A 27228-nucleotide genomic window follows, 5' to 3' on the forward strand; every position below is an offset into this window, starting at 1 on the left:
TGTTGGCAGTGGTGTGGGCTGCCCCTGTGATGAGGATGCACTGTGCATGCAGAGGGTGGTAATGTTACTGAATTTCTATTTAATGTGGTGCTGGCAAATGATCCGTACATGTGATGGAAGAGGTCGCTGCTGAATGGGGTACAATTCTATTAAATGGGCATACTTTTAAAGCTGCTGTATATGACATTCAGAACATAAACACAACAGCAAACAATTATTTGCTTTGTAAAGATATAGTGGGGTGAGGTCATTTTGTAGGAAGCCCCCGAAGTGACATGAAAAAAAATTTAAATCTCAAGCTTCAAAGTCGAGATCTTGAGTTTCCTCCCCGCTTTATTCGCTTGTCAAAAACATAAGTGGAGTTAAGGTTTAACTACAATAGGCTATAACATTAGCTGTCACGTTGACTTGACCACGGCATGTGTGTCTGCATGGCGCGGACATGCAGGCTATGCTTATTTTGTCCACACAATCGACATCTGTCACAAATCAAAGACATGTTGACAGTCTCGCAGACACACACACACACACATCTGACTTGACAACTAACGTTGCAATATACTGCATGTAGTGAAGTGAGCTGCTCACAGCCAGTTCTCAGCTCTGTGAGTAATTTTATGCGTGCAGACTTTCAGTAGGCTAGCAGTCAAAGGTGGTAAACATTACCTAGATTTACACTGCCTGCAGACACCACAATCACGCTCATGTGAATATTTAGTAGCCATGTGGAACAATCTGACGTGAATATTAAGTAGCTATGTAGAACACGCAGTCTCTTCACAATATGATTCCATCAGACTTTTAGCACCTATGCACAGTCCAATTATGTTTTACAGACATTTGTAGTTAACTAATAAGGTAAAACATTTTGTTTCTGCTGCATTTTGCTGAACTTTCATTCCCTTTGTATCGTGCATCAGGCACTTCCCTCAAAACAGCCTAATTAAGCCTCAAAGTTGATCTCGTATGTAGAGAGATCTTGAGTTTCAAGGTCGAGATCTCAAAGTTTCAAAGTCGAGAACTTGAGTTTCAAAGTCGAGATTTCGGATGTTTTTTGTTTTTTTTCTAATATCACTTCAGGGGCTCCGTAATTTTGACCAGAGAATAAAGTCACATTCACTGGCTGCCTGTGCATGTGAGTACCAAGTGAAAGAGTGAGAGGGAATACTGTTTTTCTTCCTCAGATAATGGAAAGGTCACATTTTTATATTAAAATTGTGCAAAGGAAAAAAGCAAAATTCCCCAGTTCAACTTCATTTAAAAAAAAAAAATTCCAGAAATTTTACTGCAAATTTCGATCCCCTTACAACCCTATTCATCTCACAATTATTGCTTTAAAATGTCATGTTTCTAAATAATTTTCCATCTCTCCTGCAGGTTTGAACTACCGGAAGCTGACTGATGAAAATGCTGACCCGTTGTTGACTTTGCAACCCGTTCTGACCAGTCAGAACGTACTGTCCATCTCTAAACTTGCTAATCGACTACCTGTGCCTGGTGGTGGAGGGAGAACAGTCTCCGCCAGTGCAGTCCATGCAGTATGGCTGCAGAAGCTGTTTTGGAAAGGCGACCCCCAGCTGCTCAAGAGAACCCCACAGAACGACCCAGACTACCTCCACGCGTACGACACCTGCGGCAAATACCTGGACAGGCTGGTCCCTGCTGACTCTGTCAACTTCCTCGACAGCATCACTTTCTCACCAGATGCAGCCGAACATGTAAACCAATAGTGATGTTCTTTAATTTTTCTCCTACTGAAATCTATCTTTTTTAAGATTATTATATGCCAGACAGGAAAGAAAACTAGTATGACACAGTACAGTGTGAAGGAGGCTCAGACAGGAGCTGGTGGGAGTTTTGGCAGACTGACAATTTGTAATTGCAGCACAGAAGGTAGTTGTTTCCAGGCAGCCACCCAGACAGAATACATATTGTGTAAAATGATTTTGGGGGTTTCCAATCACTTCATCAAACTGTCACATCCCTCACTCGGTGCTCTTCATCGTCTGACCGGTCATCTCTCACGCCCCTCGGCTCAATTTTTGGAACGTCAGAAGCCCTGTCCTAATTTTAAATACATTATTCCGTTCACATCCGCACTGTGTCGCCTCAAAGCACATACCAGTCATGATTTATAAAAGAAATTATAACATTGCACAAGAAATGTCAGCCACATAATTACAGCACTCTGAAAAATTGTCTTGCAGGGGACTTAAAGTGCCTCAGCGCACCTTATCAATAGTAGCCCACTGTTTTTCCCCCCACACTGGCACATTGCCACCCCTCCTCTCCAGACCTTTCCCTTTCTTCCATTTTTGTCTTATGCACCCTCTCTTTCCCGGCAACTCCAAGAGAGCTAATTGATCCCTCTCTACTTCAGAGCCAATTAAACTCCAATTCCCAGCAGGCAGTTTTCCCACTGTGCTTTTTAACATGCAGATTACCTCTCAGAATCCCACTGTCTGCTCCCTCTCTTTCCTTTTTTCTATCCTTTTTGAACCCTCAAAGGGAAACGGATCTTCACCCTTCTCACAGTTAGGGATGAATCTGACCTTTCACACCCCCGTTGCCCCCCTCCCGATGGATTGATCCATTTCCTACAAGGCCAATTGGTGAGATGGATGGCAGAGACTTATCTTACCTCCTACTGGACCTATATTTTGAAGGGAAGCAGAATGTTGGCATTTCCCCTCTTTGATGTATTGATCTTTGATAGCCTCTTTAGTGGAAGAGCCATCCTTTGCTCAACCTCCAGCCTGTTTTTAAACCTTGGCCAAGGTTTTGACTGATGCAGCTGGTGAAAGCTTGAATTCAATTCTATCCCCACTGTCACATAAAACATAACACTGCTGTATGCACCAGGGTTATTATTGTAAACCCAACTAAACTGAAACAATATTAGCTGGTTCAAATAATAATAAATGTAAATTTACTTCAGTTTCAGTTTTATAAGCTACAGTAATGGAAAAAAATATTAGACCAACCTTGTTTTCTTCAATGTATTGCTCATTTTAATGCCTATTACAACTAACGGTACATTTGTTTGGACAATGATAACAACAAAAACAGCTTTAATTTAGACATTTTTTTAAAGAGTTTAATTTAAGAGCTGGTATCCATCCATTTTCAATTGTTTTCTTGATAATGATTTTTGTTATTATCAAGAAAACCATGGAAAATGTCCAGATATCAGCTCCTCAATTAAACCAAACAATTCAATTTTTTTCCATGACTGTGTAATTCAGAAAAAAGGCAGCATTATTTCCACTGTCACTCTTGTGACATTGAACCATAGAAATTGAACAGATAGGACATTCCAGAAGAAGGCACGACGCTGCAATTGTTTCACTTTGGATAATAAAGTAACACAAAGATTAAACATTAAGGCCATTCCTCTATAGTTCTCTTACCATGTATTTTGTATGTAGCGAAGTTCCAAACCTAAACTTTTCTGAAAAACTAAAACTAGCAAACACTCTGACAGCAGCTAAAACGAAACTAAAATCAAATTGTGGCTGGTGTGATCGCTACGGGCCAAAAGCTTTAATTCTCTGCCGGATCCTGATTGGAACAGACCCCACCTGCAGGTTTCAGCCCAAGACATGTTATAATTTTTCAATATTCCTTCTGGCTTGAATCCGGGCTGGTTTGCACAAATTTATCCGTATTTATTTATTTATTTTTATAGTGGAAATTAGGGTTTCACTTGTACCTAAAACTGCTGCTGTGGTTTGGGCTTGGTTTGGACTTGGACAGAAACTATGTCGCCAAGTTTTTTTTTGGGCCCAATTATTCATGGTCGCTTATAAAGTTGGAATAAAATATGTTTTACCTCTTTCCCTGAAATGATTGTGAAAATGTGATTTATTATTGACAGATAAGGTGTACATCTTCTCAAAACTTTATTAATCAATCTCTTCCAAACATATCACAATGAAAATTTAACGACAAATAACAGAGGATTGTGTCTGAAAACAAAATTATTCCAACTTTATGGGCAGCCATGTACAGTTGTCCTTTCTGTTCTATACCTCCTACCTAACTTCTTCTGCCGCCCTTTTTTAAACCACATCCATCTTCGACTTAGGTCTTCATTTTGTTCTCAACTACACAACTGTAGAGTCAAAATCTGTAAACAGAGAGATAGGGAATAAACACCTGCCAGAGAAGCCAAAACTGCTTCAGTTAGAGCCTCCAGGACCACATTTAACCATGACGACACACAGACTCACAAGGTGAAAACAATACTAGCCACACTCTGTCTCGGCTAGTAATAAAAACAAATTGAAAATTCTGAAGTAATATAACCTTGCTATGTACACACCCTTGAAAAAAAATGTGCAGGTTTGTCAGGAAACTCCATTTGAGTGATCGTCCTGTCCTGGCAGAGCGAAGTGCTGTCATTCTGCGTCAAGATATCTCGCAAATGCAGAAGGATGAGTAGCATGTGTCTGAGTGTGTGGCTGCGGTAGGTGGGAATGTGAAGTTGGATGGTTTTTAAGTGTCTTCCTGGTGTGAATGTGTGTGTGGGGCTTGTCAGCGCCTGTGTGCTGCCATGCAAGAGAGTAAAAGCACCTCCAGCCAAAAGGCCCTCTCTTCTCCCCATGAATGGTTAACCTGCTCTCACTGAATAGAATCAATTACAGCAGGCTGGCAGCTATGATCTGTCTCACTCACACACATGCTACTCAGGATCCTGGTGGCATTTTGGTGCATATATATTGGGTTATAGCTGCCTCTCTTCAACATGCTAAGTTTGAAATTAATATAAATAACTTGTGCTCCTCTCTTTCCCTCTCTCCTCGGTCAATTTGACCCACAACCTCACCCCAATTCACTTTCCTCATCCCGCCCCTCCTCCTCCTCCTCCTCCCTGTTCTTTGCATCCGTCCTATTCCGTCTCCAGCTGAGCATCCAGACGAGGTCGGAGGTGATAAAGCGAGCCACCAAAGCCCTGCGCCAGCTGGGCGAGAAGAGCAAGAAGAGAGGAGGCGAGGGAAGCGGCGAGCAGGAAGGGACGGACCCAGCAGGGATGACTTTTGATGAGGCTCTAACACACCTGCAGCAATCACAGGCCCACCTGGACACTCTGAGCCATGCCTTCATTCTGTCACTCAAAGACAGCCAGCAGGTAGACCCCATCTGCCAGACACTTAAACCATTAAACATTTTAAGAGTAAGAAGTCCTCTTTCGGTGCATTTGTCGTAAATGATCAGTTAAAAGAAGTGCAGGGTTAAGTAGCGGGAACACAGACACCCGAACCGTTCAACGCAGTGATTCATGGTCGAGCTGCAGAACATTCTGTGTCAAGTGATCAGCTCACAGCCGAAATCCTAATATGGTAGCTGTTTGTAAAAAATAATCACATTAAAAAAATTAATTCAAAAATAATTTAAAAAACAAAACATGAAAAACACTGAACTGTTCAACTTGGCAAGACTACTTGAATATGTGTTTGCTTTCCAAAAAAACAAAAAACAAAAATAGCATCATTAGCTGAATGAACTTCTTAAAAAATACTATATTGCAGTGTTTCTTTCATCATATTTCAAACAGTTGTGTACTTCAGAGTCCATTGCTTATTTTTATCCATGTTAATGGTAGACAGAAAATAACTAGTAGACAGAAAATAAACAAAAAATAAAAGAAGGGTGAACTCGGTGGTGTACTGTACTTAATTTTTAAATGTATAAATCTACAGACTATATAAGATTTTCAGGTCAGAATTCTTACTTTGCATCACATAATATAGCACACTTTTATTAATAGTCCATGTCAGGATTCTTAAAAAATTAGAAAATAGATTTGCATTTATAAAATGATTTTGATTAGATTTTTTTTTTTACACTGAATATGTTTACTCTTTGATTTTCATCTTGCTATGAGTTCATAAGTTTTTACTTTGTTTGTTTCTTTATATTATGAAGTCTATTGCAAAAACAGTAGTCCCATGGGGCCAAACACTAGATATAGCATGATAAGGAAAAAAAAACTACTTTTCAGCTAAATGGTGTGACAGATTAAAAAACAAAAAAACAATACAGATTTGTGCTTCGGTAAGCTAGAGAACACTTCCACCAAAATCGAAAAATTGTATTGGGGCATGAAAGGGTTAACTAACTTAATAACATCCTTTGAGATTCACACAAACACACACACACTTGATCTCTCACATCCTATTCCCTAGCCTGTTCGTGGGGTCACCTTTAGTTGGACATAGTGATTGCGTCTGTATGTACTGTGTCTGGGCTTAAGTGTATGTGTGTACGTGTGTGTGTGTGCATGTGTGTTTGTTGTATATTCCTGGGTCGGTTCTGCTCGACTAAGCTCTTCCCAGCCTCACTGGGACCAGTCAAGGATATATTAATGTAAATCTATGGGCTGCTGTTTGAAAAGAGCTCTGCCATATGGCCCTATATACAGTACGTACACCATGCTGTATCTCATTAAACAAAGTCACAGTGACTTGCCCCACTGTCACCTCTCTGTGGCTCTGTGTGTGTGTGTATATACATTAAATGAAAGTGTTGACACAGAGAGGGGACCTTATGGTTTGGTAGGCTGAGTGTTACTATGCAACCATGAGACTCCCATAAAAACTGATCATATCTGACCCCGACTCTATGCAAGTTTATAATACTAAGACCCTTTTTTATCTGTGTTTAAAAGCAAATACTCTCCAAAATAGCAAAGGAGATACACACACACACACACACACACACACACAGTGTCCCACCTCTACAATGTAACTTCCCCTCAACAGGCGGAGGAAGCGATTATATCCATGGAGATAGATAAAAAGGATATAAGAACCAGGAAAGGGCAGATAGGTAGAGAAAGATAGATAGAAGGAGCCCTGTAGGCTCTGTTTGGCTATACTGTGGTCATTTATCAAGTGTACGTGAACAGCTGCTGGGAATAATAGCAGATCGGAGAGGAATCCACCACAGGCGCCTTGACCTGCCACGAGGACAGCAAATTACACACTGCAGATATTATATAGAAGTTAAGACAGTCCTGTACCAGATAAGAACCTTCACATATTCCTTACATTTTTTTTTTGTATGATGAATCAAATACTGTAGAGAACAAAAAACATGCTTATGATCAGCTTTCATAGTGCTGTAGCATTAACATTTCCATCATTGTTCTTAGAAATCCTGATCTTCGGAGCATTTTATCCAACAGTAGATTAGGATTGCAACTAAGGACTATTTTCACTACTGATTAATCTGTACTATACTTAAGTAAAGCATAACTTACTCTAAGTTGTACTTGAGTATTTCTATTTTATGCTGCTTCATTTTTCTAATTCAATACATTTTGGAGGTTAATATTGTAAAGTTTACTTCACTGCCTTGTCTGACAGCTTTAGTTACTCTGCAGTTTTAGAATATTAATACAAAATATAAATCAACAAACAAAATGGGGTGTATCATATAGAGTAGTTGAAATAAGCTCCACAGTGTGAAATGTAAAAAAAAAAAAGCAGAATGTGATAATTTGACATATATTCAGTGTTTTATGTTCAAACTGATAAACTTTTTTTTTTGTAAATACAGTATATACTTCATTCTTTTATGTTTTATACAGCAGTAGTGTTGTACACATTAATGCATCACTAATTATATTCAAATAATTTAATGCAGGATAATACTGCAGGATTTTTACTTATTACAGAGATTTTTTCACTGTGCTATTGCTACTTTTACTTAAGTAAAAGATCTGAGTACTTCTTCCACCACTGATAAAATCTTAAAAAGAAATGTCCACCACAGTGCCTTAAAATCCAAGGTGATGTCTTTAAATGTGGTGTTTTGTCAGTCCACAACCCAAAGATATTAAGTTTAATACGATATAAAACAGAGAAAAGCAGGAAATCTTCATATGAGAGGCTGAAAGCAGCATTTTTCTGCCATTTTTGCGTTAAAAATCACTCTAATTATAAATTGATAATCAATATACTTGGCAAACTAGACTAATGAGTTAGTCGACTAATTGTTGTAGCTCCACAGTAGATCAATAATAGTAAATGTGGGGAGATAGAGATGGGAAATTACCTCTAACAAGGAACCCCGCCTGGATGCAAACTGGGGACATTGAGGTTCTTGGTTGACCCTTAACTCCTGTGCCATCATGGTCCGTCTTCTTATGGTACCAGAACGTTCTAAATATCAATGCATCCATTTATCGTTCCATCTGCTAATTTTCAAGTCCCTTGCCATGCCCACAACACAGATAAAAGGAAGCGGCCAAGTGGCATCTCTATTAGTTGCTCCAAAATCCTCATCAAGCTACTCTGAGTGAAACCAGCCACCCTGTGGAAAAGCCTCAAATCTGCCACTTGTATCCTTAATCTCTCTCTGTCAGAATCCCTAAACTTGTGATCATAAGGAAGTATTGAGGGCTTAGTTTTATAGTGCAGCTCCACCACTACAACTGTCCCTAACTGGCACTTAAACTCTTGTTCGCCCATGAATAACACCCAAAGATACCCAGACTCCTCATCTTGCAGCAGGTGCTTCCCCCACGCCGGCACTGAAATAGTTTTCCAAGAGATGGCCGTGGTCTCAAACTAGACTTTTTATTCAACCACACACAGCCCTAGCCTTGATATTCTTCCCATGAATATCAAATATCATGAATATATGATGTCCAGATAGCATGAATATCATATGAATATCAATACCCTGTCAATGAATATGACAAACAGGAGAGGTGACAAGGGGTGCCAGTGTCTCGGCCCAATACCAAGAATGTAAATGTCTGACTCAGGGTGTTGAGTGGGTCAATAAAAGCTCTCTCCAGTACTTCCCAATAAATATGTTGGCTGCAAAGATTTATTACACACTTGTGTTCTAAAAGTTTGCCATCTTGAGCTACCTGAGACACCAAAATGATACATGATACAGCAACATCTGTCCTTGTTTTTTGTTTTCCCCCCTGACAGGCAACAAAAACCGTGCCTTCCTAGCTATTCGCTACTAGCAGCACTATGCATCTAGTGTCTTGGAAACCTGTCACACCCACAGGTTTTCATTTCTGTGAATACTGTAGCTGCAGATTTTTTTTTTTGCCCAGTGAGTCGTGTCCATTTACTGTGGGCTTGCCCCTATCAACCTGCCTTGAAAGGCCTGTAGCTCAAACTCAAAAAGGAACGGCTTGTGGGGTTGCTGCAATAAAAAGCACCTACAGGAGCTCAGCTCTGTGCTGCTGCTGCTATTAGGATAAATGTTTCTAACAGGATCTGTTCTGACTCCATGTAGTGAAGTGTTTACTCAAAGGTGATAGGACTGTCTATAGAGGAATAAAATCTACTGAATTTTCAAAGAAAACAAATAGAAAAACAGAAGTGGATGATAATTTATTCTGAAAAGCCTTTAAGAGAAGGAGATATCTACCAGGCGCCACAGGAATGAGTTCTTAAACCAGTAAGTAAGTTAGCATTTTAGCGCCCTGGGGTCTCTCCTCTCAAACTCAATGAGGATTTTGAATGGGTTGGTGGTTAGAGGCCTGAAATAAGGTATGTGGTTAACACAAGCTTAAGAGATGTTTGAGTTTTGTTGTAGGACAAAAATACATTAGTAAAACCCCCACTTGGGAATTTTAGAGTTTTTATATGTGTCTTTAAACAGGCTGTTGCTAACAAGTGGCTAAATGACACTACAGTAATTGTCGGGGACAATAAACATCATCACGCCGGACACAGACAGGAACTCTCTCACTAGTCGCCTTACAGCCTTTAGTCGTGATTTTCAGTGCTCTTGCAAACTCTTGTTTATTGTAGATTAAGTTAATACATTTATTAGGCTACGGTATTGCTAGCTTGTCAAAAACGCTGGTTAGCTTGTCGGAGACCATCTGAAGCATTTTTACCTCTGTCGGCTGCATTAATGCTTCAAATATCATAAAAGTGGTGTTCATTCGTGAAGATTATCCTGCTAATAGACCCCATGGCGATGCTAACTTCCAAGTTGGCCTACAAAAAATAAGCCATTTTGTTTCCTCTCTATTAAAAGACACATGAACTGGCACACATAAACATGCACCCAAATACCATTTCTGACCCTTCAGGTTGAGTTTCTCAGCCCTTTTTTATTGGAAGAGAGAAAAACAAGCAAAGGTGAGCAGGACAGTAGAGAGAGTGAGCAGGTTCAGGTCAGTGCTGCCCTCGGGGTTAATACCTGAAGAGAACCAAGCACTCAACAACAAACTTCACCACTACCTACTCCTTTTGAGTTAGGTTCTCTTTCTTTAGTTTGTATGTGGGTGAGATAGGGAGGAGGTTTAGAGCCATGCTTGTGTATGTGTGCTCAATATTTGAAATCTAAAATTAAATGAAATATTCCAAAAAAACAAAACAACAAACCTCACTCACTGAACTTTGGACTTCCTACACCACACCGCACTTCTTTTTTCCTTGATAGCCTTTCTCAATATTTTTTCTGTCGCCTCACCTTACCATTTGTTTGTTTTCTTAAATCTGATCTGTGAACTTTCTATATATTGTACATTAGCCTGTCCCCATCCTTTATTTCTGTCTTTTCCCCTATTAAATATTTCCCCTTACAGGTTAAAAATATCTTCATTCACTAACACAATCACTCTTTTTTTTTCTGTATTCCAGCGTTACGATCAACTTTATGATTTGTCCCGATCAGAGGGGTCAAAAGTACATGAGCTGGCAGTCACCATGGCAACTGATGGGCAGCCTCTGGAGCGTATTGGAGAGCTTCTGCTCGTGGCTGTCGGACCCCTGGACCTGTCCGTCAAGACGGTGCTTCGTGATGCGATAGAGCGAGTAGTGGGCGCACTCAGGTATTATCTCTCACCTTCTCTCCATACAATACAATACAGGACACGTGTGATCAAATCCTCTCCATGGCAAACATGCAGAAAGACTGAACTTTTCAGTAATTATTAAGCAACTAGATCGAATTGAACTTTGGAGATCGAGGCAGAAAATGTATATTATTCATAAAGACTGGAAGCATGGCAAAACTGCTGTAGTGACTTTCATGACAGTTCAATAATAAACCTACCAGTACATTGAAAGTAAAGTAATTAACATGTTTAAACAACATCATCCATACAGAAAAAACAAATTGTAAAAAGAAAAAATAAGAAGTTGTACAGCTGGGCACAAAAACACAATTGACATTTAAAAAAAACATCTTAAAAGGCGTGGAATTTATTAATCTATTAAATCTAAATAAGTTAATTATAACATTTAAATGTTGTAAGCCATCTATCAAAAGTCCTAAAAATGCAAGGATAATATTTTTTTTTGTTTCTGATGGTGCAGTAGTAAAACCAAAATAATCACCCTAAACAACTGACATGTATGTGTGTGTGTGTGTGTGTGTGTGTATATATATATATATATATATATATACACACACACACACAGTCAGTTGTTTAGCATATATATATATATATATATATATATATATATATATATATGCTCTCAGATCCTGACAGCAGAACCAAATACACTTATATTTTAAATTAAAATGACGTTTTTTGGCTGCAAAAACTTATAATTATTATAATTAATTAATTTATTAATTTCTGTGATGACATATGATAGCTTGGCACTGCCTGATTAATAAGGCAACCTCTCAGTTTATTCATGATTTATTGACGAATGCAGACCAAAATGCCTCCAAATAGACTCTAACCTATATCTATCTAACTATAACCAACAAAACTTTAACCCCAACCAATCAGAACAACAAAGCGTATTAAATAGCACTGAGCATGCCATCCTGGTCACAAACTTTACCAAACTACAGGCAAAAAGATGTTTGTGGAAACATTTGAGACAGAATTCTTAAATCAGTAAGCTGCACTGCACCTCAGCCATCCCATTAAACCTGCTTTATAAGAGATAAACAGTTGGAGAGTGACCAGGCGCATCTGCCAGAGCAAATAAAGCAAATAAAACGCGAGTTTGGCAGATTCGTCTGGTTTCTGACCAGTCATATGTCTAATTAACACTTTATACACTTCCCTATAACGTTGCACTGCCAGACCACTGCAGCTGCATTTTTAATAGTCATCAAATTTGAGCTAAAATCACAACATCTCCTGCTTCAGGAGTGAGTTCACTGTCATTTCTACACCTGCCTCTGCAGCAAGTGTTTATTATTGTAGACAACGCTAGGTTTTCACTAGGTCATAAATCTTTAATGGTGTTGCACACCGGTAGGCCCCCTGTTAGCCCTCAGTTGTTTAGAAAATGGTTAATAATAGGACAGCACAGAGAAAATGACACCGCTGTAGGCTTGTGCACTGTGTGCTACCAAAGATATCGCCCACCGAGGCAAACCTAACGAAGGCAGGAGGAAAATCAACTTGTCAGCATGCGTTGAGCATGTGTTGCTCTTTTTCGTTATTCAAACCTATTTTACATTCACTGTCGCGCCTTGTCAAACAGCATTATCATCTACACGCAGCCTTTCATACCTGGTTGGTAAGATTACATACATATGTATGTAAAAATATATGTATTTTAAAAACAAGTCAGATTAGGTGAATTATCTTTATCCACCTCAAAAGCAAGGTTTATCATGTGTATTCTATGATTATGCAGGCCACCCGAACACACCACCTACTCCCTGATCTCTGTTGGTTGTTATCTGAAAATATTCAGTATATTGGTCCACTTTGGGCTCAGCCTGTTGGTTGGGAAAACACTGTCAAAACAAATGCCTGAAGTGTTGAATTGAATCTACAGTTGCTGCCTGTGGGAGTTGGACTCACAGCATTTTATTGGTGTCTTCCTGCTCACTGCATTCAAAGAGAAGGGAGAGATGATTCAGCCCGACATGTCTGCAGAGCTGCTGGAGTTTAGGGGCGATGGAAAATACTTGGATATTGCAGGACGTTAGAGAACTACAAAATAAAAGCAAAGCTGTATCGGCTTAAATGGAAAGCTTATTTTTTCTTAATTTTTAAAAATGAGTATCATTTGTAATCTTTCTCCTTTATGCCCTCAGAAATCTATAGTGTGCCAACTGACAAACCAATGAGCAGGGTTTTACAGACAGGGCCAGATATTATCGGGCCATCTGATTGGCTTGATAAATGAGCGCCAATCGCCTTGATTATATCCCTGCCTCATTTCCCGCTTCTTTATGGCTGCTCAATGGCGCATGGTGCAGATAGATGGCACCTGCATTAACACACACACACACGCAGACTGAGAAGAGCAGAAAAAACTCGTGCAAGTGCACAGACACTCATTCATAGTTAAGTAGACATGTGGGCACTATCCCTAATGAACACACACATACACACACACACACACACACACACACTTTCTTTCACGCACATGCTTTCCTCCCTTTCTCTGATTCATTATCTTCTTATAATTAATGCAGCCTGATACAGCTGTTCCCCTCCAGATCTCACTGTGCTACCACACACACACACACACACACGCACACACACACACATACACACAGTGAGTTGTGCGTGCATGCATGTGTGTGTTCTGTGTGTTGGGTGCAAGATGCACACACAGCCTTATGAATTCTCTGGAGGTATTCTTGCCTTTGAACGTGTCACTCTGTTCTTGCATTTGAATATGCCTTTATGCATTCAAGTATCACTCTCTGTGTGTGCGCGTGTGTGCGTGTGTGTTGTTGCAGGGCTTTCTCGGAGCATTGTGTTTGGCAGGTATGAATGAGCCGGTCTTGTTTTTGGCTCTCCCGAAGCCTTCAGTCTGGCGCAGCAGGCGTACCTGAGCCTCACACTAATGGCCATCTTTTGTATCTGTCATAACTATTCTGTGTTTGTGTGTCTTTTGAAGAGAAAACCTAAGTGGTAAAATGCAATAAAGAAAAACGCTGCGTCGTCTTTCCCCCTTTTTGCCAGATCATTTGTATATCGCGTGCATGCATGTGCATTGTATATGTGTGTGTATGCATGGGCCTTGGCGCTGCTGTGTGTGTGAGTGTGTATGTGTGTGCACATGAGCCCAGCAGCAAAGCGGAGTAGAGTCGGGGGAAATCAGCCTTTTTTTCCCCCTTTCTGTCTCTGTGAAAAATAGCCCTCCTCTTGCGACATACAGTACACACACACACATACACGCACACTGCAGCAGAACCCACAGCCGCACCAGGAAATACACTAATGACGCTGCACAAAGAATACCTTTTTAAGCTCACCTGCTATATTTAATGTTATGTACACCTTATTTGAAAAGACAAACCTCTTTAATCAAGCCTAAATGACTAAATTATCCTATATTCGTGTGAATTTCACCAACATGCTCAGAGAGCTTGTAACGATGGAGACGGGTTTAAATGTTTTTCTGTTGCTTCATGTCTCCAGGACTTTAAATAATTCCATGATGGTTAATTTTTACAAAGCTGCGTTTGCTTCAAACATTTAATCGCTGCCAGTAACGTTTTTAACTAACACTGTCCCTGAGAAGAGAAGCCTTTGATTTTTTCTTTTCTTTTTTTTTCTTCAGTTGTTGTCCTTCTCTATTGTGGTAATTTGAAAATGTTATCCTAATTAGCGTGTTATGTAAGACGATTGTGGTGATGTGGTTTGTTTTTCAGTGGAGACCCAGACGCCCTGACAAATTACCCACAACCCCTCAGGGTCCTGGAGGCCATGGTGACCGCTGTGCACAATAACGTCCAGAGTGGGTAGGTTATCTACATCTACACACATACACACACTTTTGTCGTATATATCTATCAAAAATACTTCAGAGATCATTATCTTCCTCTCTCATTGTCTGTCAACTCTGAAATTAACACCTGCTGAGTGTCAAATGCCAGTAAAATGTCTCTTTGGTACTTGAATCAACAAGAGGCACCTGCCAACCAGCTTTTTTTTTTTTTTGAGATGACAACAATGACATAGCACCTGTTTTACCCCGGTCAACTGTTGTGACTGTCGGCCAAACAAATCAAAGTAAAACAAATGGATCTGTGACAAAATGTCTCATTTGCTGCCTGTTAGAGTAGTTATGCACAAAGCCTCTTTGTATTTGCTGTCTGGATTTGGGCTGCAACTAACAATTATTCTCAATACTGATCTGAATTTCTTTTTAGTCAATAAATTGGTAGCCTCCCATAGCCGGACCTATCTCCACAGTGCTGTGTCAGCGCTGGAGAAAGGTCTGGCTGCACACATTACCATTCTGGTATAGGGCAAATAAATGCTCTGGGTTGTTTGTATTTCTCTAAATTAATCCCAATCATGTTGGCCGATGCTAAGCCCAGGATGGAGCAGCATTGCTCTTGCAGAATAAATAGCTGAGATATCAGTAGGGGATGAAAATGGCTTCTGAAATAGGCACCCAGTGGCCGGCTTATATTAAGGTTGCTTTCACATATAAAATCTGGTGGACTCATCTGGTGCAGTCTGGTACGATTCAGTGGTGAAGTTGCAGCATTGTTGCATTTTTCATTTGGTTTGCTTTGCTTTGACACTGCTTTATCAAGCATTGTAAACAAATGTCACGCTGCTGACACTGTCCTTCGTCTACTGGACAGAATATGAGGAAAAGAGTTGCAGACTTCAATGTATTGTTGGCTGAGGTTTTTTTTTACTTTTATGTGGCATTGATCTGTTGTGGGATTGAATCCATTAGCCTCCATTCTGTCGCTAAATAATTTGAAGACTTTGTTGTTGTTGTTTGTAGCCACAAGCAACTGTGTTCTGTGATCATCTGACCATATTTTGATAATGGCCTTTACTTCATCATTAGACCACGTCCGTCCATGAGACATTTTTCAAGCCTCCTACCATTTCTGCCAAAATTCAACTCAAAATGCTCTGTGTTTTGGTTCGCTTGTCTCCTTTGGTACAGACTGCATTCTCACCTTCAGTGAACTGAACTCTGGTGCACTTGGAAGCGAACTGAGACCCCTGTTGTTTAGTGGACCAGAGTTCAGTTCTTTGGTCTGCACCAAAGCTCCTTGGAGCCTTCAAACCAGCAAAAAACAAACGGACTATCTGACAAAAAGCACCAGAGTCTGTTTCAGCTTACAGCTCAGGCGTGAATTGCCCTAAGATTCTATATCCGGTTAGAAAAATACCAAAAATGTGAAGTTTTCAAATTTATTGTTGAGTCCAAATGGAAATGGAAAAATACTTTGTTTAATAATACAAAAAAAAAAAGCAGCACATCCACTTATTTCAGAGGCTGAAATTAGTAAAGCATTTTCTTGCTTACTTTATTACTTGATTACTTAATCCGTTATCAAAAAAGCTGTCTATTAATTGGCAGTGGTAGTGGTCACACCACACATGTCTTTAGTGCAAGATGGCAGCGACAGTATCTGGAATATTTGGCTTTTTATTTTTGTATAGTGGTAGAAAGTGAAGAGGCATCATCCATTTTTATATACAGTCTGTGGTTACAATCAACTCCCTCCACCCCTCCCTTTCCAAGCATGTTGGAGAGCCTACATTGGCCTTCATAAAAATGTGAAAAGCCTGATCTAAAGCCAGTGTTTGGTTTGTCCATTCTGGGCTACTATAAAAACATGAAGGCCAGACATGGCGGACTTTGTGGAAGACGACCTGCTTCCTTTGTAGATATGAAAGGCTCATTCTATGCTAACAAAAGCATTTTAAAAATATTTTTTGTTTCAGATTCTGCCAAAATACCCCTCTAAAACGTTCTTTAAATACTTTTATAATAACAAACTTAAAAGCTTCTCACCACTAGATAACTGCAGTTTGTTTTAGAAGAACCTCTCCTACTTTGTATCTCACCTCTGTCTCTTTATCTCTGCTTCACTCTTTATCTCACCTTTGTCTTACTGCTGTCCTTCTCGCCGTCCTCTCGCAGTGACAGCGCCGTGACTTCAGACGACCTCCTGGCTTGGTTGCATCCATTCTGCGGTGACGGGGCGCTCCCGGTGCGGCCGCGGATTGACGTGCTGCAGATCCTGGAGAGTAACTTCAGCCTCCGAGACAGCGACGTCCGTCTGTTGCTGCTCTACAGGACTCAGGCTGTTCTCAAAGACAGAGAGGTAAAACGTGCACAGACGCAATCACACACACACACACACACACACACACACAGACGCTGTCATGAATCATGAGATCCTCACTGACGCACTGCAAATTTGAGAGTTGTTGAGTATACATTACTTGAGAAACAATTTTAATCCCAAAGCACTCTAAAAAAGATAACACTGGTACTTGATGTGAAGGAGGCTACAGATGTCTGGATTTTTCTTTTCTTTTCTTTTCTCCAAGGTCATAACATGAAATGCTGGGCCATAAATTTTGAAAAGGTACTAGAAATTGATGGGTGGAGGGAGGAGATAAGTGGAAGGAGAACAGGGTAGAAATGGGGTCGTGAATATGTTAAGAGGATGGATAAATGACTCACTCATCCCATCTTGAAACATGGGAATGTTGACTTACACATTCTCATTATGGGCTTGGAGCTATAAAAGGGTGGTGTACTGACTGCTGAAGGGATAAGTAAGATAATGTTTTTTTTATCGCTGTTGCTGCTGAAGCTGATGCAAACACTAAGATCATGGTTGTGGTTTATTTGACCCATGAATGACTGATGCTCTCTCTTTAAATCTTTATCAAAGAATAATATCAGGTGTCAGAATGTGATTCACTCTTGCCTTTTCATGGCTGCTCTGAACTCAACATTTCTAAAGGCCTTTCAGTTGTCCAAGACCTTTGCAAACAGTGTATTTATAGAATCAGTAAAATCAATTTCTTTTATCAATAGTATATTTTATCGGAGGGAACATAATAAGGTGTACAAAAGCAAAATGTCAAAGACTGTCCCTAAATAAAAAACATTAGGATTGTACAAAGCGCCATGTACAAATGAATAGTAAGTAGTCATTTCCATATGTCTTGCTTTATATTGAGCAGTGATCGCCCACTATTTGACCGACTCATTTAGTCTATTGATGACTAATAAAAATCCCTATATAAAGAGTTTCAAGCCTTGGACCATGGCAACCAACTACAAGATCAATAGTTACCATAAAACATTTCATTTGAAGAAAAAAAAGATTGGACTAAGGAGCGTGTATGACAGCGTATACATATTTTAAGAGTGAAAGAACTGCTATCCCGTAATTTTTAGCACACTTCTTGACTCTGTTTAGACTTTAGACTTTTAAGATGCGTCTTAGGTGATTGGATCAAAAGTGCACAGATAAGACAAATTGTCACATGACACCTGTTTGTATCATGCGTCTTCAGCTGACCACTTGTGTTCAGATTTCGATACTACATACGCCACTTCCGCTAGAACGGGTTGGCAACCTTTACAAACCAAAGAGCCATTGTTGGCCAAATAAAGAGAAAAAATGTCGGAATGGAGCTGCAAATCTTATTTTGAGCTTTACAATAAAGGTAAAACAGCCTAGTAAGACTAAATTAGCCTACCATCAGTAACCATAGGTCATAGTGAGCTTTTATTAATTATGGTAATTAATAATTTGGTCAGAATGCAGCGAGGACCCACGTGTAAATGAGAGGCTGGAGTCTGAAGAGGTTTGGAATCAAAAGCTAGTCTGGCGAGGGAAACTCCAAACTAGACTTGAAGTTTGCAAAATTTGGAGGTTAAGGAGCCAGAACGTAGACTTTGTAAGCTATGTTGCTCACTTGACTAAATATTTTAAGAAAATTGTATTACCATATATCAGGTACACTTTTTTAGAATAGAAATACAAATAGCTTTGGACCTACACCAATGTTAAATGAAGAAATTAACATATAATTTCCTCTAATCGGTTTATGAATGTTTTGCTTGCAAGATAGCAACTAGCGTCTCAAGTGTATTACTTCTCATGGTATCACAAATAAAACTTGTTTTTCTTAAAACAAGGTTGGATGATTAAAACAGTACGGCTAATAATCAAAATCCTGATTCAGAATATGAATTTTCACTTCTGGAGCCTCACTGTTGAGCCCTATTATGTCATACATTTAAAAAAAAAAATACATCCCCCTGTGCCAAAATATGTTATTACATAAATACGCATCATCCAATTAAAATTTTTAAATATCATTCAAATAATAAAAGTGGTCTTAATCGCTGGAAAACACTGTTAATTGGTCAAAATAAGATAAGGGAGGCTGCGAGGGAGGGTAAAACTGCTGAGCTGATCCACATATCAGTTGCGCTTTTTAATTTGAATATATATGTGTGTGTGTTCTGTATTCCAGCAGAAATCAGAAACTATGTAAATGTGTTTCTCTCAAGTTTGTAGCTGTATTTAATGAGATTCTACTGTAATGGTGCTGTGCTTTAGGAGGTTATTCACAAGTGTAAATGCCCTGATCCAGGATCTGTAAGTCTCACTAATGGAGATTAATGTGTTTGTTTGTCTATGTTAATGTAAAACCGACGCATGCCAACACATAAACGCTTGAAAGGCGTCCTTAAATCCTCTCTTTATTTGCAGATGTGTTTAATAATCAATATGTATGGTATCTATATGTAAGTAACTTTTGTATCTATGTAACAGCGTTCGCACATGCGTATTTTTGCATGTGTGGCTTTTTTCTGCCCCCTCCCTGGTGTTATCTACCATTGAGCGGCTAGTCATTAAGTTTCCAGAGCGACTAATTAATGGCTCGAGCTGGTCAATTAATGTGTAAATGTATGCGAGCAGCCGTGGGCCATTGTCAGCGCAGGTAGACAGGTGTGTGGGCCCGGACTCTTTAACTAATTGGGTGCACTCCCGACATTTGGCAGGCTCTTACGAAACACCCACACACACACACACACATACACGCACAGGCTCTCTCTTAAGGGAGTGTACATCCAAGGGATCAGTTAATTAATCTTGTTAAAGATGAATCAACTTCATCTGAAATGAGTCTCTTGCTCTTACAGCGAGACTCGTTTCGGATGAAGTGCCACTCTCTCGTTTTTCCCTAAGGCAACCGAAAAGTCTTTAAATGTGTGAGCAGGGTTTTTTTCTAGCCAAATATCAGTTTAATTTTTATTATTAAAATGTTTTGTTTGCTGGGAAGATTCTTCGTGTGCTGAAACAAACACAAAGCCGCAAAGTAACACACACAAACGCGCTCTTATTTTTGCATTTTTGTCACCTAATTGGAGCGACACTTAATTGTCTCCGCTGGCTGTGGCCCGGCTGAGAGCGACGGCACAGTAATCATGTTGGCTAGGCTGATACCACCCGTAAGCAGCGCTGGCACCAGTGTTGGTGCCCCGAGGCCATGCCCCAGACGGGTCGGTGCCCCAGTCTGACCTCATCACGTCGGCTTGGAAGCAGAAAGAGAGAGGAGAGAGAATTGGTGAAGTCAGACTCTGACAGAGACGACAGAGGGGATAAGTTGGTATTGTTCCCCTTTTGTCCCCCCGGCCCCTCAGCTAATCAGCACGATTCTCTTCTAACTGCGTCCCACTGACTACCCAAAGGACACACACACACACACACTCACACACACACACACCGCTGTATTATCCGTCTCAGCCCTCCCGTGCTGCACACACGTATGCACGCACACTCATTCACCACACAAACCAGACTGCCTGCTGCGATTTCCATGACAACCATGCTGTCAAGCCACAGTTTGTGAGTGAAACTGATACCAGTAGTATGTTTAAGCTTCTCTCATCTTTCCTTTTCCGCCGCTGTCTGTTTGCTGTTCTGACAAAGGCGTCTGATTAGCACTGTCGTCTGCGATCAAAGGCTGCTGCAAAATAGCTTTATGCACCCACACACACACACACACACACACACACAATATACTTACAGGTGTATTCTCAAATGTAAAGAAGTGTCCATGTATGTGCAAACACACACATGCACAGACATAATGAATGTCTGAATGTCTTAATTCAGGAGATGTAACTGAAGAACAAGGTTGAAGAAAATGCAGCTTTGATCTTAGAAATGAATCTCTCCCTCTCTCTGTCTGTCTTTGTCTCTCCATACATGTCTCTGATGTGCAAAGTATATAAAGTATATACTCCACCTCTCTTTCTGGCTCTCCTTCCTCAATATCACCAATACTAAAATGGCCTTAATGAATCAAAAGAGGAAAGAAAACGAATGTATTTCACCAATTCCCCCAGGGACCCTGGCAGTCATTTATATTACATTTTCATTATTTATTTTTATGGCAAATTAAAAGAAAGGAAACTAACATTTCAAAAGTCTTTTTTTCACTAATACTTCTAAGAATGAGAATGAATAATAAATTAATTAAAAAGCAGATTAGAGGGGATGAAATTACAGGTTGTCTTTTTTAAAAGTTTAAAGTGGATCAAATAATTATTCAAGATCAAAATTGCTGTCATTTGTCTTGTTTAATACGCTACAAATCAGCTTGGTTAATTGGCATTGATGAATTACAGACATTATGCCAGACTTGCATTATATTCGTTTTCAGGGAAAAGATTGATGTAGGCATGTGGATATTACTTAAAGCACAACAAGGGATGAGAAAGATAAAGCAAGGAGTTATGGGTTCTAAAAAATACAGAAGATAAATACTAACTAAAGTTTTGCAGGATTGACAGTTGGATACAGTCATTGATACAAACACTAACTTTAAGTGTTTTTTTTTAATTGACATTGAACCATTGCTGCTGTGTCTGAATTAATCTGTCTTTTCATAATGACTTGAGCTTGACCGCTGACCTTCTGGCACAAAGAAAATCAGACCAACAGCATTTGTTTTGTTAACAAAAGGTAATCTGACTCAGAGTACTTACTGATATGGATTTATTAATATTAGCTAAGGCTGCGACTGCTTTGGTTGGAGACCTTCCAGGCAGTTGGCAGCTTGTCAGACGAAATGAACAGCAGCAAATGGGGTCAACTGAAGAAACACTTCAAGCCAAAAAAAGAACAGATTTTTTATTTTTTTTAATCCGCCATACGGAATTAGATATAACTGATTTTTTAAAATTCCTCTCATAGATCACTTTTGTGTCTCTGCTCATATGTATTTAGGAATAATGGACATTTTGGTGAATAAGCGTATTTGCTGTCATTGAAGATTGATGGCAGAACAGACATTCCCATTTAAATCAACACAGCAGGATGATCAGAGTGGCGGCCATTTTTATGTGTGAGTTAGCATTTTAGCGCCCTGGGGTCTCTCCTCTCAAACTCAATGAGGATTTTAAATGGGTTGGTGGTAAGATGCCTGAAATAAGGTCTGTGGTTAACACAAGTTGAAGAGATGTGAGATGTTTGTGGTGTGTTTTACACCGCAAAAAAAGGTAGTAAATACTCCCACTTGTGAATATTGGAGTTTTTAAGTGTCCTCTAAAAGGCGGTTGCTAACAAGTGGCTAAATGAGACTACAGTGGTTCTCAGGGACATATAGCATCATCACGCCGGACACGGACAGGAACTCTCTCCCTAACAGCCTCTAGTCGTGTTTTTTTGTGCTCTTGCAAACTGTAGATTGTAGATTAGGATAACAAATAATGTATTAAGCTACGTATTAGCTTGTCGGAGCCTGCCTCAAGCAAGACGTTAGTCACGTCAAGTCATGTGGCTGTGGTGTAGTTGGTGATAGCATAACGTTAGCTCTTTACTTTTGTCGGCTGTATTAACGCTTCAAACATAATAAAAGTGGTGTTCATTTGTGAAGATTATCCTGCTGAACAAAACATGTAAGCATCAGAAACATGTGTTTGCCACAGAGTTTATTTTCTGCAATGATCCAAAATCTAATGTAAAAATCCCACAGGCTAATTCTCAATAGACCCCATGGTGATGCTACTTTAGGGTTGGCCTACAAAAATATGTAATTGAGTTTGCTCTCTGTTGCCATTGCAAACCATTGCGAGTGTTCAAAACTTCCATGTAAACCAAATGCAGCAAGTAGCGGATTCACTGAGTTGAATAAACAGCTAAATGAGTCAAATTGAACAATTTAGCGCTTCCTCCACCCAGTTTGATGATAATGTATTAAATTAACAAATAAACAAAAGGTTCAACAAACAAATTATAACATCTTCAAAATCTGCTGGTAGGTGGATTTTATCCATGTAGAACAGAGGCAGGTTTGCTGTTGCCCTTTGTTTCCTGTGCTGAGCTAAGCTTATCTGCTCCGCTAAAGCTTTATATTTACCACACAGACACAGGAGTGATAATGACGTTCTCATCTAACTCCCGGCAAAAAAGTGAAAGAGATTATTTCCAAAATGTCAAACTATTTCTTTCAGTCAAAGTGAATTTGCTTATAATCTGTAAGCTTTGAGTTGCTGTTATAAATGTGTCTGAGAGGTCACAGCTTGGTGCAGTGTGTACTGTATGTAAATAATACACTAAAAATGTCTGTCCCTGTTTGTTGCTATTCACTTTTGTCTGATAAGCTGCCAGCAGGCTCTCAGATCTCTGACAACAGGGCTAGCTGCCTGAACTAATGCCTGTGCATCAGTATCACCAGGGACTAATTTAAACCACCTTATGTAACCCTGCAATAACAGATTTTTCCGCCATCAGGGACAAGCTGAAATAAGCTGTAAATGCAACACTGACATATTATAATTCTTTAAGTTGATATGGCAAACTTATAGGTAAACAGACTTTTTTTTTCTTTTTTTTCTTTTTTACAAAACAACATTAGCATTCATATGGAGTCATGGTGTCTGGCCACCAGACAAGTCAAAGTCTGATATTCACCCTCCTATAAGGTATTTTTTTGGTCTAAGTTCTGAGGGGAATCTCTGACTCGAGCTACTAAATGTGACCAAGTAGTTGCTTTTTTGTGTGCTGGGCTTTTAGTATACAGTGTTTTTTTATTTTTTATTTTTTTATTTTAAAAGCTGCATACTGCTGCTATAGACAACTATATAAGAGCATTGATACTGACCAAATCCATCCATCCATCCATCCATCTGTCCATCCATGCATCCGTCTGTCTGTCCATCCATCCATCCATCTATCCATCTATCCATCCATCCATATATATATCTTAGTGTGCAGCTAATCCCAGCTGGACCCTGGACAGGTTGCCAGTGAATAACAAGGCACATGTTTCATAGTTTTAATCAACTAACTTCCAATATCTCACATATATAACTTGTAGGATTACTAGGAATTGTGATGTCCTCACTGAGTTTGAATTCATAGCCCAGTGTCTCTGATAATCACAGTTGATTTAGCCCAAAGGTTATTGGTTCTCTATCTCTCTTTTTGTTTGCCAGTCTCCTGATAACCCGCTTGCCTGTGTTTCAAGGCTGCATTGTGTATTCCTACAGATCTGATTCACTTACTGTGTAATCCTCCATCCTTGCCTCATTGCCTTGCGCGCACACCTCTTTGACAGTATGTCAAGAAATCCTCAGATCCTCACAGTCTGTTTGGATCTGAAAAGTCTTGTATTCTTTTCACATTGGCTGTCCAAGCCTCCTCCTCAATTCTGCCTGTCTGCATCTGCTGCCTGCATATTTTCTGTCTACGCATCCTCATCCATGTACGAACAGACACAGGCATTCCAGAACGCCAGCCTTGTGATAGGACCAGACAAATGCTATTGTGATGGATGCTGTTTAGCCCACTGGTGTCCAGGCTGGGTCAGGCCGGGCCGTGTCAGTGGAAAGGCCACTGCATGATTCACAGCCGCTGCCTCACACACACCCAGCGATGATGGATCAGAGGAAACAGAGAAAAAGAATTAGAGAGAGGAGGGAAATAATGATGGATAAGAGACGTAAAGAGAGAGAGAGAAGGATTCGGAGATGATATTGAAACAGAAAAAGAGAGCAAGAGGCCACTTACCATTCCGATACATCATCCTTCCTCCCTCCTGCAGCATCCCAACACACTACTCAGGCGCAGACACACATACAGACGCCTAAAAAGGGAGGTATTAATGAGCCCAATTGAAATGCTGACATTTAGGTAGTGGGGAGGAGGTAGGGGGGATGATTCGTGTGAAAAGGGAGGGAGGTTGTGAGAGGTGAAGCCAGGGATAGATTTTGTGCCTTCATTTTGAATGATTAGTCATAACAGCAGGGCGTCCAAATGTCACCCCTGTCAAAATTGGAGGGTCTGTTTTGTCTGTGTGTGTATAATGTGCATTTGGCCTTTATGTTACTAATAATAATATACTTAGGGTTATTTGTTTATGGCATTTCATACTATAAAAATGTGGCGACTACCACTTCGATCGCATGTGTGTATGCATGCTTGTTAATGTAGCACCCGCTCTGCTTCATCCTTGGTGTTTTACTGCGAAGGTAATAATTGCTATGCTGAATCCCATGGTAGTACTAGCATTAATGATCACATCAGGGTTATAACACACTCCTATAACTACACACACACACACAGTGAAGGGAGGGGGAAGGGGAACCCAGCCGTTGCATCAAGGTTTTCACACCTGTGTGCACTCTCAATGTTGCAGGGCACTGGGGAAGGTTGCAAGGGAAATCACCCTGCATGCCTGTATGCATGAAAAGTCATCATCTAAGATCATCAACAGTGATAGCTGATTCATGCTACAAGCCCCCTTTCCGCCCCTGTCAATGTCATGGATCATTTGCTGTGACACCCTGTTTGGTGCTGGGCTGTTTGGCCTTGGAGGGTGCCGTCTTGCTAATATGGATGAATAGAGACGAGCAGGCTGTGCAGTTGCACTCTGTCAGCTTTCCGTCTGCAGCTACACAGCCTCCAGATCCCACACGTTAACCCCCCGACCCAGCCATTACTTGACCTTTCCTGAAGCACGTTTTCATTTATTTTCGTTTTAACCTTTGAAATATCACTTTTTTTTGTCTCTTACAATTCCCTGAAAGTTGAGGGCTTGATTTGATCAAGGCTGAGATTTTGAGTTTGATAAACACATCCCATTTATTCTCGGAAGGATGGGCTTTTTTCTTGCCAATTTTGGATTCTTATTTCTGATACAGTCTCCGCTTTAGACAGATTAGATTTCAAGAAAAGTTTTGTGAGATAGAGGACTTTGTTATGCATGTCAGAGCTACGTTCTCTGACATATGTGCGTTGCAAAAATTGTTTTTCACATAATTCTTAATTCTTCCAGTGGTTCATACATTATTAAAGTTTTATGCCTCCATGCCAGTGACAGCCTTTGCCTGAGGCATTGTGTTTTTGTGGCTGTCGTCTGTCCTTCCCATTCTCGTTAACATGATATCTCAGAAACTCCTTGAGGGACTTTCTTCAAATTTGGCACACAACATTCACTTGAAATCGAGGATTAACTGATGGGATTTTAGTGGACAAAGGTCAAGCTTTGTGTGAGTGTAAAGTCCCAGGAACGCACTGAGGGACTTTCTTCAAAATTGGCACAGATGTACCCTTGGACTATGAATAAACTGGTTAAACTTTGGTCAGAGGTCAAGGTTCTTGTGTGTGCAAAATCCTAGGAACAACATGAGGGACTTAATCAAAATCGGGCTAAACGTCCACTTTGACCACCAAAATTTAATTGGATCATCCTCAAGTCAAAGGTTGAGGTAACGCCCTTTGGGCCATAAGTCAAGAATTCATACACTAATTATGACAACATTTAACACAATTATCTAATTAAATGATGTAGTGATGAATGAAAAAAAAAAAGAATATCCAAAAGCTCAAATGTCAACTTTGCTGGATCGTCTGCAAAACCCAACATAGCTCGAATAGGAGACAGTTGGTTGGATACTGAATTGGTGACCTTAATCATGGTTGTCCACCTTGAAACTGCCGGATTTAAGTGATTAGTGAAGTATCCCCATTTTGCCAGAAAAATACACTTTATAGTTATACAACAGTATATTTAATTAAATTCCTTTAAAGTCTTTGCTACATATTAACTGTGACTTGACTGATTGGCGGAGGCATGCAAGTGCAAGGCGGTAATTCAAGTTTATTCTTTTCTTATCAACCTTCATCGCTGTCCTTGTGAATCATATTTATAATCATCCAGTCTCAATCAGCTCTTTGCTAACTGTTGTTTTCCTTGTCAGTCTCCTAGTTTCTCACTCCACTTTTGTTTCCAATTCTGTATACAAACAGAATGTTGTTCCTCATTTTGTATGCACCAATTAAGCAGAAAATTACAGAATTCCACCATTCCTGGACACGATGTAATAGGGGTGGAGCGTATGCACGCATGCACACAGAGACACACACCATGTGCATTGGTAAACAGTCCACATACACACATTATTGTTGTGTTTTACATGAGGAATTACAAGCCCAAAGAACTGTGAACATTTGAAATGTGGGAGTTTAAAAGAGTGTCCATGCATTCATCATCATCTGTGT

At 39.9% G+C, this 27228-nt stretch overlaps 1 protein-coding gene across 1 annotated transcript in view; it reads left to right on the forward strand.

Annotated features, from left to right (window-relative positions):
• Window positions 1-27228, forward strand: part of nbas (NBAS subunit of NRZ tethering complex) — a 216237-nt gene that overhangs the window by 145199 nt on the left and 43810 nt on the right. Inside the window, exons 45-49 of the mRNA XM_059355813.1 lie at window positions 1378-1718; window positions 4907-5131; window positions 10629-10819; window positions 14575-14664; window positions 16824-17007. Coding sequence (XP_059211796.1) covers window positions 1378-1718; window positions 4907-5131; window positions 10629-10819; window positions 14575-14664; window positions 16824-17007 — 1031 coding nt within the window. The remainder of the gene's footprint in view (window positions 1-1377; window positions 1719-4906; window positions 5132-10628; window positions 10820-14574; window positions 14665-16823; window positions 17008-27228) is intronic.

Source organism: Centropristis striata, chromosome 18, assembly GCF_030273125.1.
Source record: "Centropristis striata isolate RG_2023a ecotype Rhode Island chromosome 18, C.striata_1.0, whole genome shotgun sequence".
Taxonomy (NCBI): domain Eukaryota; kingdom Metazoa; phylum Chordata; class Actinopteri; order Perciformes; family Serranidae; genus Centropristis; species Centropristis striata.